General features: G+C 32.6%; 2 protein-coding genes across 2 annotated transcripts; one reads left to right on the top strand and one right to left on the bottom strand.

The window, feature by feature from the left end:
- Positions 1–246: 246 nt before the first annotated feature.
- Positions 247–2,556, top strand: LOC130810514 (uncharacterized). Its single transcript, XM_057676610.1, has 2 exons — positions 247–767; positions 2,328–2,556. Exons 1-2 carry the CDS (start codon positions 461–463, stop codon positions 2,342–2,344), a joined length of 324 nt encoding a protein of 107 aa, XP_057532593.1. The 5' UTR covers positions 247–460; the 3' UTR covers positions 2,345–2,556.
- A 4,230-nt stretch (positions 2,557–6,786) lies between these two features.
- Positions 6,787–15,417, bottom strand: LOC130810495 (GEM-like protein 1). The gene is made up of 4 exons (XM_057676578.1): positions 14,911–15,417; positions 14,685–14,786; positions 7,756–8,027; positions 6,787–7,142 (listed from the first exon to the last, which is right to left on the bottom strand). The coding sequence occupies exons 1-4, from the start codon at positions 15,209–15,211 to the stop codon at positions 6,963–6,965; spliced, it is 855 nt and encodes a 284-aa protein (XP_057532561.1). The 5' UTR covers positions 15,212–15,417; the 3' UTR covers positions 6,787–6,962.
- Between the last annotated feature and the right edge of the window lie 926 nt (positions 15,418–16,343).

Below are 16,343 nucleotides of genomic sequence, written 5' to 3' on the forward strand. Positions count from 1 at the left end.
GCTTAAAACATGAATTTTAATACTCCCTCCATTATAGATGTCCCATTTTCTTATTTGGCAAAGTCTTTTTAGTTGTCCCATTTCTATTTTTGTCAATCTTTTTTTATTTAAATACCCTTAGTTCACACACGTAATTACGAATTTATCCCCGTAAATTCTACTAACCCAAAATAATTAACAATATAACCCAACATCAATAATCTTAATCATTCCCACCCTTTTTTAATTCTCCTATTTACTCTGAAATCCTACCTCTCCTTCTCTCTCATCTTTATCCTCAATGTCTGTATTTTTCTTCCTCTTCTTCAATGATCTTCATCTTCATCCTCATTCTTATTGTTTACGGTTTATTATCTTCATCTTCATTTTTTTTCCACCATCTTCGTCTTCTTTGAAACCCTAATAATTTTAGGGGTTTTTTAAATCTGAGTTTGTTCTTAACTTTTCTGGTTTTTCGAACATGGCGTCACCAAGGTCTTGTCTTTCTTGGTTGTCTTCGTCCCAAGAAAGTGATCCTACGATTGGATCTCCTAACCCATGGTTCGATTTCTACAATCGCCTACCTGCATCTTCTACGACTTCTGATGAAACGGATCCTAACTGGGGAAGAAGTATAACTTCTGAAGATGAAGAAATACAGGGTATGTTTGATTTACAACTGGATCTTCAAGATCTATACATTGAGAACTTGTTCCCTTCCTCAGATGAAGAATCATTGGATGATGATGAATTGCTGTCTGATATAGATGTTCGAAGCCCATTTTCTCGTATGGATACATCTTTCCTCTATGACTAATGATGATTTTGTTTATGTGGTTTGTATGGTATGCATGTCTTTCATGTTCTGTTTTTGTTGCCCTATGATTTTTTTTGAGGGTAAACAATTGATTATAGCTACAAAATCCCTAAATCCATTCATTTTGCCACAAATCTAGGGTTTTCAGTTCATAAGCCACCAAACATTATGTTTAGGAGGCTATGTTCTTACCAGATGTAGGAGGCAATTAGTATGGGATTTGGGTTATATGTGATGAGTTCAATTTGTTCTCTCAGATGAATTTGTTTTTCATTTTGTTTTTGAAGCCATCAATAAATTGTTATATGACATTTCCTTCTAAATGTTTACGGCTAAACAACTTCATGATTTAATTTCTACATCGTGTTTAGACCTAAACATTTACCTAGCAATGTAACCCAAAAGTGAGTACAAAAGGTAACCCAAAAGTATACTCATGTGTGTCCTATTTACATGTTCCTGGTGTTCATGATGGTGCTGCTTCTGTTAATGTACTTGTTTCTTTTGTTGGTGCTGTTGCTTCATTTGTTGCTGGAATATCTGTTGCTGCATCTGTTGTTGCTTCTGTTGTTGCTTCTGTTGTTACTTCTGTGCTTGCTGTTGTTAAATGATGTTGATGGAAAATCGCTTCGTCTTTGATCCCCAAGTAAAATAAAATGACCTCAAATATAGTTTCATCCACCTTTGTGTCCAGATATCTTACTGCCTCGTAAATTGTTTCCTGCTGTACCCCCAAACAATGTGGGAGTCTCCCTTCCCTTTCAAGTTTTGATTTTTCATGTGTGGAATGTCATAATTGATACCACCTAGTTTCTTAATAACCTCAATTTTACATGCTTGTAGTGTGATCCATACATTCTTCAATGCATTTGGTTTCAGATTGTCAAATACTGTAGTCACTGCGTTTACTAATTGTGCATAGTTGTATGCTGATTTTTGATGTTGTAACGATTGTATTGACCTAAAGAACCCCAAGTCAAGCACATTCATATCTGGTGAGTTAGGAGGTTGTTGCACTAAGTGGAAGTTAAATCCATCAAGTGTTGCCACCTCTCTAAACACTTCATCATCATCTAAAATGTGTGGTTTAGCATTGTCTTGTTGAATGAAAATTGTTTTGCTTAAATGTGGTGGCCATTTACTTCTAATTGCTGGTAGTATCTTGTGCACAATCATGTCTCTTGTGTGATCTTTAGTGATTGATTGTATTGGTTTGGTCTTTGGCTCTCCTCTCTTCCTGTTTTTTGAACTCCTTTGTGCTGCCACTTCATGTGTAAAAGGAAATATGCCTATCTTTCCATCAAAAATCATCTCAACTCACTAGATTGATGGCTTCTTTTCATCACTGTATTTATCTTCCAGTTTGGTTTGATGGCTTCTTTTCATCACTGTATTTATCTTCCAGTTTCATTGATGGCTTCTGTTCATCAGTTTATTTTTCTTCCAGTGTCATTGATGGCTTCTTTTCAAAATCAAAACCTTTAGATTTTTTGTAGTTATTTAATTAATTTTGAACACTAAATGCAAACAGGGTTTGTTTTTTTATAAATCTGAAGTCAACGAAAAATTTAATATCCGCATGCGCATGTGGCGAGAGGGTTGCTCGTTTTCAATAGCCGTTCAAAAAACGTTGAAGAAATCAAGGAAGAATTGAAAACTTAGTTTATTTTATGATTTTGACGGTTTTTGTAATTTATTTGATGTAATTTTTTGTAATTTAAATTAAGTAGTTTAATGGTTGGTTAATTATAACAATTTCGAAAATGTATTAATTTCAATTAATTCCCAAACAATGTGAAACCCAATTTTCCCTCCAAAATTCATTCTATCTACTTTATTAAGCAAAAGGAGGGAATCATTAACGATTAATCCAATTACTTAAAAATACCCAACTACCACCTTTTTAATAGACCCCACACAACCCTTAATAACCGTGCCCAAGCAAATGGGACTACTATAATGGTTCGGAGGGAGTATATTATTATAAATAATATAATAAAAAAATAATAATCCATCGAAAACGGTGGATAATAATATAATTTAAAAATAATAATTCATTGTTATAATACCGTACAAACCTTGATCTTAGGCTCTTTATTCATATATAAAGACGTTAATTTTAAAATTAGATTTTTTTTTGGCAAAGTAAATTTTATAAAATGTCAAAAAAAAGTCAAAGTTATACGTCTCAAGCCAAAAGACCTAAGCGCGGCAACACACCTAAAGCTCTGAAGTGTCAAAACAAGCCCCTCGTCATACACTAGACGGCACCTCAAAAGATTAAGCTATGAAACATCCCATACATAGCATGGTTGTCAATCCCATACATCATTGCTAGAACATTTCCAAAGACATAGCAAAAAAAAACTAACATGACAAAACCAAGGCAGAAACACGCTAAGCATCAGAATGCTTATCTGTTACCGAATACTTCAATACCATGGAGAACATCCTTGACCATCAACACCCGAAAGCTACAAAAAGACCAATATACAAAGGAAATGCAACTTCATCTACCCATTGACAACAATAGACAAAGGATTTCATCTGTAAAACGATGAGCCAACAACCACGGAGCATGAACCAGCCAGGCCCAACCTTCGCAAACAAAACCCCGTCTCAGATGCAGTTTATTCGAACCAAGCAGCCAACAGAAAAAATAGCCCACCAGACACGCCGCTAGACCAAGCAGAATGTGCAGCAAGCAGTGAAAATCACATTGCTTACTACCCACAAACACAGAAATACAATGTCTCAAAAGGACATCGAACAGTGGTGGCGTGAAGTCCCATAAATCTCACTTCAATGGCAAATATCACAGCATTGAGTGCTCCGAAATCAACCCCTTCGTTTGAATAAAAAAAAGAGCAGACAATATATCCACAAATTTCTTCATAGCCAAATAAACAATAATGCAAGCTTTAAACCCAATTTGATATGGGACAAGCCAAAGGGAAGGAATAGCCAATTGTTAGCTACCCTCAAATACAAAACTGCGAGTAGCAGTTCATAGGGTTAGCAAAACCCATTTACAACTTTAAATAGAAAAATCATATAATTGCAATGTTTGCGGTATTAGAACCTAGACTTCAAGATCTTTTCAATAATATATTATAAAAAAATCATATTAATGCGAGATTTACGGCATTTGAAACTAGACTTCAAGAGCTTTTCAACGACGTATTATATGCCGAATTCTGACAATCGAGCGAGAAATGACGACCGTTTAAAGTTAGCATTGATTTCTAACATTCAATCGTGCGCGACCAGACCACGGTATGGTCGCATAAAATGTGCGACTGGACCGCTGTATGATCGCGTAAAATGCGCAACGGGACCGTAGTACGGTCGCGTGCGACTGAATGTTAGACATCACTGCAAAAGTTAAACGGTTGTTATTTCTCGCTCGATTGTCAGAATTAGGCATACAATATGTCGTTGCAAAGCTCTTGAAGTATAGTTTCTAACGCCACAATCCTTGCGTTAATATCATTTTTCTATAAAATGTTATGCCCAAAAGATTGAACATATATCAAATTTCAGCACAAACAAACTTTAAATGATCTTCAATTCTCGCTCGGTTATCGGAGTTGGGTATATAATATATCATTGGAAAGATCTTGATGTCTAGGTTCTAATGCCGCAAATATTGCAGTAATGTGATTTTCCTATCAAAAATTTTGGCCAAAAGAGTGATTATGTATCAAATTTGAACACAAAACGTATGATTAGGTTTATTTTCCGATTTCAAAAAATTATTTTCTTTTTTAAAACTAATATTTTTTATTTTAATTTAATTATTATTAAGATTAGTAAAAATAATGGTTGATTTTATAATTAAAAATAAATTTAAGGGCATTTTAGTAATTTTATTAAAAAGGTGGCGATATAATAAAAAGGATAACGAAGTTTAAGAATGGGGAATTTTTTTTAAAAAAATTTTCGTTTCAAGCAGTGTTGATTAGCCCATAGTCATCCCAACCACAACCCAAATTTTCAAGCATTTCAAGCTTGTGACCATGCATTTAGGGCCAAGAAATTTTTAAAATTTTCTTTTATAGCTATTTTGGTGAGAGATCGTCTTTCGTTGAGACGACCATAAAACAAGGAGTCCAGATGCTAAAAATTATATTAATTAGGCTATTTAATTCATTTATGAGGAACGTCTCACTGTAAGTCCAGTAAAATTTGTGTTTTTTTTATTGTTCAGACTTGTTAGCAGCAAGCTGTATATGTTTTGTTCACCCCCTAAAAGCAACCACAATGAGGTGATTTTTTTATCACCTCACTGTCTAAAAAACTATCTCTATTCTACTCGTGATAAAATATTAATATTTTTATTTTTACCTTTGTATTTAAATTTCTTTTGTATTTGAATTTGAATTCTTTTTGTATCAGTTCAGTTAATTCGATAGCTTTTTTTATTGCTTTTCGAAATAAAACCCTAATCTTTAGTTGTGCGGCTATAAATTCGGCAAGAATATTAAGGTTTCCATAAGGCTTTGCAATTCTTGTAACAACTAGCCTCTTGAGAGACCGTCTCTTTTCTTGAGAGACCATCTCTTTGAGAGATGTATCTTAAGCCTAACCTGTTAAAGATTGATATCTACTTACCCTATGCTTAATGCCTACTTATATTATCCTTAATGCTTATTTACCATATCCTTAATGCCTACTTTCAATATCTTAAATGTCTACTTACATCATTCTTAATACCTACTTAAAATATTTTAAAAAAATATAATGGGCCGGTCTAATTAAAGATGATCTCTCAAAAAGACCGTCTAAGTAGTTTTCGATTCACACAATTCAATTTATTTTGGACATTTATTTTTAAGTCTTCAACCCCCCTTTTGGTCTATTTTCTATTAATAACTTCGGAAATCCCGTATGAATTATCACCAGTATCAAATCGATTCTTTTTTGAATTTCGATACGTGCAATTCCTTCGACACATGGGGATGTTTTTGTATTTTTTTGTATATAATTTTTGATACAATCTCTTATTTTTTTGATCTTCGTGTAGACCCTCTAAGTAGTTTCTTAGTTGTGAAAACCAAAAGGAATAATGACTTTGGGATGTACAAAGTCTGAAACTAAGTGGATTTATTTTGTGTTTCATATTACCCCACTATACTTACTTTGTAATATACCTAGATGGTAAAACATAAACTTTAATTTAAACTTGTCCAGATAACGACCAGAAAAAAGTTCTACTCGCCTACCTAAAGGCATAACACGGAACAAAGTTAATATATCATCTGGAATTAAATTTTTCTATATATTTTTCATATCCATCAAAGAAGCTTGTTAGCAGCAAGCTATGTATGTTTTGTTCACCCCCTAAAAGCAACCACAATGAGGGGGATAAAAAATCACTAAATTTAATTTAATGATTTTTTATCACCTCGTTGTCTAAAATATTAATTTAATGATAAAATATTAATATTTTTATGTTTAGTTTTGAACTATTTTTTGATAAAATTATAAATTTTAATTAATATTTTGTTACCCTAAGGCCTAATGTTATTAAATAATTTCCACTTAAAATAGAGTTTGACAGGGTTAAATGTACATAATTTTACATTTATTAATAATAAATTTGATTCAAACTTTAATATTATTAATAATTAATTCATTTTTAGAGTTAAACTTTATAAAAAGTTTGTGAATATGTGGGGCTAACTCATAGTTTGATTAAAAATCATATGGCTATTTTTGTTAAAAAAAAAAATCCCATATTTTATCAAGTTCCTATTAGAATGCTTGAATTTTTGTTCACTCAAAAGTTCTGGTGATAGCAAAAATCATTATTTATATTGTAGTCAACTTCAACCTTTTAAAATTAAGTCTGTCATTATTGTTGTCATTGCACGCAGAATTGCACACCAAAATCAACATTATCAATATAATTTACATGAATATCCAAGAAATACAACCATAATTACTTTCTTATTGAAATAAAACAAATGAATATTTATAAACAACCATTGCATTCATATTGGAAATTGGAAAATAAAAACATCAAGATTCTATATTCAATAATTAACAAACAAAAACTTTTAAGAAACCCAACAAGCAAAAAGGGATATATTTTGCAAACAACATATTATATCTACAAACTACAATGACACAGGTAGTCTCTGAAGAGCTTCTTTGGCATAAATTAAGAGCTTTGAGCCTGAATTACTTCTTGCAGATACTTGACAGCCTTGTCATAGTATACAAATCCCATGAACCAAAACTCGTGTTTGTCGACAGTGATTAGTTGAATGTATTTCTCAGCGGCGTTTACTTTGCTAGTTGATGGATTAACTGCTTTCAACTGATTCAACGGAAGAACTACCTTCAAGAGGAAATACGACAAATGACTAATCAGTAATCACGATAAGCATACGACAGAATAACAGCGAAAACAGTTCCAGGCGAGCAGGAAAACCATCTCTTCTTCCAGCAGGCAGAAGCAGGCAAATAAATGAACTATAAGAACTAAACTGACTACCCCAAACAGAACAATGTGACAAGTAAAAGATTCATTAAACATTTTGACTATTTGACTAGTAATATTGTTCTGCAACAGCAAAGGAAATATCGATAAAATCCAGTTATATTTTTTACACACAAGATTACTGCAAATTGAAGGATACGGGGCATAGACTGGTTAGATGCACACAACAGTATCCATCAAAAGTCGGTGGTATTGTAATAACAGATAACGTGGGTTCTTTATACGCTTATACCTAAAATAACAATATTTATGATATTAGAATTTATGATGACAACAGAACCTTGAGAATGCTTGAACTCTGGTAGAGCATAACAAGGAGCAACACAAACTTCTGGGAATATCAAAGATATATGATCATTGTAAAGACCTAATCATCTAATAATATTTTCCGGAATGGGTGGGGGACTGGGGGGCAAGGAAGAGCAGACAAATAATACTGAAGGGCACAAACCTTGTAATAGCTCCATTCAGTTTTGTCATTGGTAGTGTATGAAAGAGGATTGTCGCTGCAAAATGCAAGCTTTGCTGTTGACAAGTATAGAGTTCCCATGACTGGACCCGCAGATGTTGAGAGATAGCAAGCAAACCATTTTTTAAGTTGCTCCTCCGGAAGACACTCAAAAGTTTGCTTGAATACCTTCTCATAACCCCCTTCAGCAATTATTTTAGTTTGCTGTGTAATTCTAGTAACTGCAGCATCAGCAACACTGGGGCTTGTTTTTACTGATTCAAGAATATGGCACACATGTCAATACTATGCTGATTCTGGACAAAAGATATAACATTAAGCCACAAACTCATGAACAGTAAGAGCTTTGGTGAGTATCCAGATTCCAGAGGTCTATTCCAAAGCCAGATCAGGTACCCTTTACCCGAAGAATCAAATGACAATTGTACCTATTACATATGTTATTAGCTTTACTTTTAGTAGCATTTTTAGTATTCTTAGTTTATAATTCTAGTTCAATATTAATTCTAGTAATTCCAGTAGTTCTAGGCTTCTAGCATCAAGTAAAAAAGTGAGTACACGCATGTGTGCGTGCTAGATGTTCAAGATGATCTGATTAGTTATTACAAACAGTATGTGAAAAAATGGTATACAACGCATGGAATAAGCTGTCCGACACATAAGACGATCAACACCTTCAAAAGTCTTAATCCTACTATACTACTTGAAAGTCCTAATAGTATTACAAATAGTGTACTTGAAGAAGTCTTAGGCAAGAAACATTGTGTGCGTGTGTGCCAGAATTCAAGTACAAGTGAAAATCTTGAAACATGCGTGAAGGAGAGCTTTCAAAGGAATCTTACATGGAAAGCTACTACAAAGACGAAGACCAAGAAAAATTGTTGATCAATCCACAACCAAGTACACGTCCTTGGATTTGTTAGTTAGGATATAAGCTTACGTTTCTGATCTTTTATTCGAGAGCTAATTAGGATATTATTAGTTAAGTTTATTATGTTTTTAGTCTTTATCTTTTATCTTTTAGTAAATAATTGTAATTTAATTTACAATATACTATCGCCCAATATTTCGGGTAGAGAATGTTTCAAGTTTAATTTTTGTGAGTGAATTTACTTACTACCCTAGCCTTATGATTTCAGAACTGTTATGATGATTTAGGAAAGCCATTACTTTAATTCTTTTAGGGAAACCGAGTATTTGTGTCAGTTTGAGTGAATTTACTTTGTACCCGACCTTACAATTTCAGGAGTGTTATATTGAGTTAGGAAAGCCTTTACAATAATCCAAGGGTGTGTTTAGCAAGAGGGAATTGAGGTTAGGGATTGGGATTTTGGGAGTAGATTCATAGAACGTTCCTTGTTTGAATGTGAATTGGTAAAAGTTGAGACTTCGACATGAGTTGAGACTTGGGAAGGAAAAATCCCACAAAAAAAAAGTCAAGGGGAGGGTGGTATTTTAGGTTGAGACTTGGAAAATTTATAAATTTAAAGAAAAGTAAGAGTTATAAGGACAATTTTGCAAATATAATCAATTTTTATCTAATTTCTTATCTATTTTTATCATTTCAAAGTCTCAATTCAAGTCTCATTTTAATTCTCAAGTTCAACTATAGTCTCTTAATTCCCATTCTCACGTGCCAAACACCCCCAAGAGTATTTGGAGAAAATGAGGGTTTGCTTCGGCTTAGGAAATAATCAATCAGTTTTGCTATTTTGAGATCACGATCCACTCGGTGGGAAGAGTGAGCGTTTGCGTGATTTTACTTAGTACCACAAGCTTACAATCTTAGGTGTATTATAATGAGTTAGGATAACCTTAACTAAATTCCAAGAGTAATTAATAAAGCTCAAAAATTTTCTAAGAATTAATTACGAATTACAGCCTTAATGTTTGATGCTTTTGTGAATTACAACCTTTTTTTTGTGAATTACAACCTCCAAAGTAGCCTTTTGACCAGTATTCAAGCCAAGTGACTGATTCCGTACAATTTTAACCGTTGATCATTACCTTTGACTTCCTTTTTTTGGTTTTAATTTGTTTTTTTGTGAGTTTTAATTTTTGTTTCTCATTTAATTCCTTCTCCTTAACCCATTAACCCAGATCACATTCCTCAATTCCAAACCACCTTCCTCTAAATGAATCATTATTGTTTCTGAAACTTTCTCTGTACTTTTTTTTTATCCATAATCAAGTCTTTCTTTGTCAATGTAACATCAAAATGAGTGTAGAGAAAATAGTTCAAAAACACTGAATAAACAGAGAAAATCAAAATCAAACAAAACCCATTTGATTTGATCCCAATCAAAAATTCCCAAACCCACGATTATGAACTCATTGAGTGAATCAAGAACGGAGGCAATAGTATCCCCAAAACAATCAAACTCCTACCATAAGAACTGCAAGGTTTTTAAAACCCATTGCAAAAAATCTTGACAATGCTTCAGATCCCCAAAACCCCATTTGTTTCAGACATTTTATTCTGTTCAAAACCTTCAAAGATGGCCTTTAATTGTGTTTTTTACTGATTGGAACCCACCTCAGAATTACTCCCACCTGTGAATATGCTTTTGTTAGAAAGAAAGACATTAATGGTGGACAAACCTAGCAAAGCTCTAATTTTCCCCATTTCCACTTTCTTCTTTCAATTTTCTAATTTTCGTTTCGATTTCTCAAATACCCTGAATTAAAATATAAAATTTCGTTCATGCAATTAATATTCTGTGTATAATCGAAAATGTTTAATAACTGAGAATTTGTATAATATTTTGGAATTTGAGTGAAATTCCTTCTTGATGGGTTTCCTGTAATTGGAGGGTCTACAAACAAATTATTTAGGAAACCTTTTAGGTGGGTTTCCTGTAATTGGAGGTTCTATAAACAAACCCATTGTAGAAAATGATGATAAATTTGTTATTGAATTAAAAAGAGTAAGAACTGAACTTTCTGAAAAAAATTGAAAGATTAATGGAAGAAAAAAGTTACCCATTTAGTTTGGCTTGAATATTTTATGGATGAAGAAGAAGAAGAGAGGAAGGTGATTGGGATTGAGGAGAAGAAGGAGGAGGGGTTTTGGAGTTAAGCTTTGATGGAGTTTCATCGATGTTGGGGGAAGAAGAAATTAAATGAGAAAAATAAAATTAAAACTCACAAAAAAAAAATTAAAACCAAAAAGAAAAAGGAAAGCCAAGGGTAAAAAATGTGGTCAACGGTTAAAATTGTACAGAACCGGTTACTTAGCTTGAATATTGGTCAAAAGGCCATTTTAGAGGCTGTAGTTCGCAAAAAAAGAAAATAAAAAAAAACATCAAGGCTGTAATTTGCAAAAGCATCAAACATTAAGGGTAATTCGCAATTAATTCTATTTCAAAATTAATAAACACACCTAATATCAAAGCATTATATTAGTTGAGTTCCCATACTTTGAAATAGACTAACAATTATAACTAAGTTAACATCTAAAAACAAAACTCTCTCTACTTAAACATCGTTTGACAACTGATCTCCCACACTCCTACACAATTTAATTTTGATGTGATTTATTCTAAAAATGTCCTTTCTATGTTACATGTTAATCTAATTAATGTGAAATGTCTCGGGTTTATAGTGATATGAAACAAATTTATGAAGGGAATGAGATTAAGGTAAGGTGATGAAATGAGTTTTGAAGGTACTATATATTCTTTTAGAATTTAGTCAAAAAATAATGTGTTTTCAAATATAATGCAAGAGTAATTTCAATTTTACAATTCGTTAAATTTTTTAAAAAGTAACAATTTTAAGAAAAGTTTATTATTTTTTTTTAAAAGGTTGCATAGGCATTAAGCCAACCCCTTGCATCTGCCATTCGGATTTCCAACAATATTACCAATAATAGTGCATGATTGAGTTATATTGGTCATGTTGATCGATGAGTATCTAAATGCCTATTCTAGGGTCGGGTACTTGTATTTCGAAGGCCGATAATAAATGCACATATCGTAAATATTACATTCTTTGTCCCTTTGAATATTGCAACAAAATGATTGAGTATTTTTTATCAAGAATTAGTTGGTGAATAAGACTTAAAGAACAAGTAAAAGGAAAAAAAAATATTTTTAATAAGATAAAAAGGAAATAAGCTTCTAGATAGATTTATTTTAAAAAAAAGCATGTACTCTAAGAGCTGTAAAAAAAACATGGCAAATTCAAAGGGACAAACTAAAAACTTCAAAGGAACAAAGTGATTATTATTTAGTATATTGTTATTAGTTTACTCCCTTTAGAAACATTTTAATAGTCCTAGTTAACAAGTCTATAGTGTAGTAATATGAAATTTGGTAGTTTCCGAATTCCCGTGTATGTGCGAGTGCTAGATGTTCAAAGACACTCCTACTCGAAAACATATGTCAAGAGTCAGAACTCGAAAGACCACACATGGAATAAACTATCCAACGCATAAGATGTTTCGCATCTTGAAGGCTCCTAAACCTACCAACATACTAATGGAATCCTAATACATGTACTCTCCTCAAAGAGTTACGGCAATGAAAATTTTGAGTGTTTGTGCTAGAGTGAGTCCAAGTACAGGTGATGCTTTTAAGCTTCCATGAAGGAAGTTGCCAAAGTAATCATGCGTACGAATCTAATAGAAGGTCGATGATCAAAGAAAGTTGTTTGAGCAATGCACGTCCAAGATTGTACACGTCCAAGATTGTACACGTCCAACACTATATAAATCATTGGATATATTACTTATAATATTAGCTTAAGTTTCTAATCTTTTAAATTTTAGCTAATAGTTTGGTTTATTATCTCTTTAGTCTTTTTCTTTTGCTTTAATCTTTTAGTTAGTAATAAAATTAAGAAATGCTTGTTATTAATGTGTCATGAAAATTTTTAATTTTTGCAAGTGATATAGCTAATTATCCGAAGCTTACGATTTTAAGAGTGTTATAGTGAGTTAGGAAAGCCTTTTACTCTACTTTAGAAGTCTTTCAGAGAAGGATATAGATTCAAGTCTTTAAGACCGGTCCCTCAACTACGTTGGGTCGTCTTTTCAGAAGAATAGTATGATTAAGTTATATCATGTTTCTTCTTAATGTGCTTGTTGTACTTAATTTCATGTGCTTGTTGATGAGTATACAAGTAAATGTTCAATAGCACGATTGATCCAATTTTTGTTAAAAATATATCTTTTCACATCAATCATAAAGTACAAGTTAACACATCCTGACATCCATACTAAAATGTCAAAAGGGTTAAAGGTTAACCTCTGACGAGATAAAAAGTTGGAAAAATGAAGAATCCAACGAACATAGTTAAGTTTATGCATGTGAGGGGACTTTACTAATAACATGGTCAAAAAGAGTGCATAAATGATTTCACCTTGTAACACAAGTGACAAATGAAAAGGGTTTTTCTCATATTGTCTGCTTTGTTTTATGCATTATAATAACACCCTGGCCTAGGAAAGGACTTGCTGATGCACTTCCAAGATGAACAAATTGTTTCTCTAAGGTTCACTATGATACTAGTATTCATTAAAATCATGTTTTAGAACAACCTTCTTCATCACCCATATGAATTAGCAGTCATTATTGTCACACAAGTAGCAAAGCCAAAAATGTCAAGATCAGATAACATGCACATTGAGAAACAATCCATAATGATAATAATCAAAAAATTCAGCCTAGCTTGTGAAGTCTAGACTAAAATTTATCTCTTAATAGTCATTTTAATCGAATTTCAAACCGAACGTGCAATTTGAATCTCAAACTCCTACGTGTTCCCTCCGTATCAGATGGTTATTGATCCACTATATTTAATATTTCTAGAATCTCAAACTCCAAGCCAAGGAACTTCAACCAATTCAAGCAATTCCTCAAACACTTTGTTTAGTTTAAGGGAATTTGAGGAAAAGGAAGGGAAGGATCTGGATGGATATCATTTTCTTTTTTTGATGCCAATTTTTGAAGGGGATGAATTTGGAAGGAAGAGATTTAAAGGGATTAATGGCTCTTCTAGAATACTTGAATTATTTGAGGGGTAATTTTTATTGACATAATAAATTTCAGAGAAAATAACAAGGGGGAAATATTACTGTGAAGAAAAATTATGCTGGGTTTGGCAAATTTACAGAGTAATAAAAATTGTCAACATAAAAAGTAGATATGAGGATTAAAGGAATGATGAAAGAGATAATGTGAGAGATAAGAACTTTGATTTCTCACTGTAAAATTCACCTAGGGGGAGGGTAGGGTACTCTAGTACCTCCAATATGGGGATAAATATTTACTAGTTCAAGCTTTTACTTGAAATCCAGGCTATTAACAATAACAGAAAAGTTTCAAGGGATACAAATTACCCTTTAGTATACCCAATCCAAGCAAGGCCTAATTCTCATAATTTTGTTAATAACCAAATCTCATTCAAATGTGAAAAAAAATTGAAAGGTAAACGCAAATTCTCTTCCTCTCTTTTCCTCCTAAACAAAAAGGGTATTATTTCCTCCTCTTCCCTTCTCCTCCTTTCCAAATTGTAATCCAAAGTGTAAATGATAAGACTAATAGTCTTGAAATTATCATAAAATCTAAACTCAAAATAATCCCCTCCCGCTCAAGAATTCAAGTAATTCCTTTAAACGACGTTTTGCTAACAAGGACATCACTAACAAGGCTAAAGTTGTCAATTTGTCATCCAACCCCTAAACACCGCCTATGTCAAAGCCACTTAAAAGACATTGTTGTTGTCTCTTAAATCTTCTCAAGTCAACAATATAATTTGTTAAATTCCTAGTAAATGATAATACTTCAAAGTTCAAACCAAACATTGCTCAAAAGAATTGAATACAAAAATTCATATCCCATGATAAGAAACTATATTTATATAATAACAAATGCTAAGAAATAAAAATTTAAGGAAGAAAGAATTACAATGTTGCCACATATTGCCAGCAAGATCCTGCGCCTTATTAGAAGCTTCAGCAGCTTTCTTTCCCCATTTCCCTAAAACATCCTTCACGGTATCGATCGTTTCTACATTTGTTTTTTTTTTTTTTCAAAAATAAAATTAAATGCCAATAACATCAAATCAAATTAAACTAAAATTCAATTAGATTAACTAAATCAGGAAGAAGAAAGAAAAGTGAGGTAATGTTACTTTTGGGAGCAGAAGGAGGAGCAGGATGCGCGGAAACATAAGGGTTTGATTCAGATAGCATAGTGGTTGCTTCGGTTGTAGCAGCAGTAGACAAAAGCGGGTCCGGCGGTGGAACGACGTCATTCGGGTCGAGTTTTGGGTATGGTGCATAGTCGGTGGAGTGAGTTTCTGATGATGATTTTGGGTTCGGTTCCGGATCTGATGGTGGAGGTGGGAGATCTGGGTTGATGGATTTTGATTGATCAATGGAGGACTTTGGAGGATGTTCATCCATGGTGGACTTTGGAGGATGCTCATCCATGGTGATCTTTTCTTTGATTGGATGATTACTCAGGGAACAGACAGCAAATGCCAAACAGGTGGAGAGGAAATGGGGATGGAATTACAAGTCAAATTGAACAACTGGTCTAGAGTCTACTCAAGACCGATTGTGATCTTTCAACTAATTGAAATTGAAGTAAAGGACAACTTTTTAGGTGTTTTGTGAATTCTGTCTCATTTGATATAGAGACTATTTTTAGTATCAATATGAAATATGATATGATAGTATTAGAATCTCTCCGTTACTTTTTTTCATTATTCATGCTAAAATTTTGACATTTATTTTATAATTAAAAATAAAATTTTAAAATCTTTTTATTTTTTCATTATTAAGCAATTTAATTATTAGATTTGATAATTGACTCTCTATTACATTTTACGTAATAAAGAGGATCCTAACTCGATATGATTTGGGTTTGATTCCCGTTGTACCTCTTTTCAGTTTACAGAGGTGTTCTTATGAGTTATCAAATGAATTTCGAATTAGATGTTTCGAGTCGGTTTAAAATCGAATCTTATGTCTTATATTGGTTTTTACATGATTGATAATCCATTTTTGATGTCGGGTGATACCGAATTTGGTTACGAGGTCGAATAAATATCAAGTTATCGCGTCTGTTTTGAACACCTTTAATTTACCCTGTATCAAAATAACCCTTTTGAGGTGTTTGAGGTAAAAGTGTTTATGAGTGGATTTGGACAGGTGGCAAATTAAACTTGCCTCTAAAATCTACTTAAACGCTTAAAATTTCAAAAGTCCACCTGCTTAAAAGCTTACTTTATTTTTCGTTGCTTGCCCTTTCTCTGCTGGCAAAACTCGCGGGCAAATGAATTTTTTTATAACTAATTTAAGTATATAACTATATTTTTAGGTTTTTATTTTTCAGATTATAACTTAAGAAAAATTTAACATTATCATATGATTAATTTGCTCACATATTTTCAATAATAGTCATAGGATAGTAAAAATATAAGTATATAAATTGAAAATAAGCAAATATATGGTCTACCTACAGTTTTTTTGTGTCATTACTCGTTTATTGATCTTAAATAGGCGGGCTTGACCCCCTTGAATTTTTTAAAAATGTTTTTTAAATTTACCCATTTTTCAA

This window comes from Amaranthus tricolor, chromosome 4, assembly GCF_026212465.1.
Source record: "Amaranthus tricolor cultivar Red isolate AtriRed21 chromosome 4, ASM2621246v1, whole genome shotgun sequence".
Classification (NCBI taxonomy): domain Eukaryota; kingdom Viridiplantae; phylum Streptophyta; class Magnoliopsida; order Caryophyllales; family Amaranthaceae; genus Amaranthus; species Amaranthus tricolor.

What these genes read in the sequence shown, in the direction of transcription:
- LOC130810514 (XM_057676610.1), top strand. Translation starts at nt 461, where the DNA reads ATGGCGTCACCAAGGTCTTGTCTTTCTTGGTTGTCTTCGTCCCAAGAA.
- LOC130810495 (XM_057676578.1), bottom strand. Translation starts at nt 15,211, where the DNA reads ATGGATGAGCATCCTCCAAAGTCCACCATGGATGAACATCCTCCAAAG. An exon ending in TGGCAATATGTGGCAACATT is followed by an intron (nt 8,028 to 14,684) that starts GTAATTCTTTCT and finishes TTCTTGAATCAG; the next exon opens with TAAAAACAAGCCCCAGTGTT. An exon ending in CTGAATGGAGCTATTACAAG is followed by an intron (nt 7,143 to 7,755) that starts GTTTGTGCCCTT and finishes TTCCTCTTGAAG; the next exon opens with GTAGTTCTTCCGTTGAATCA.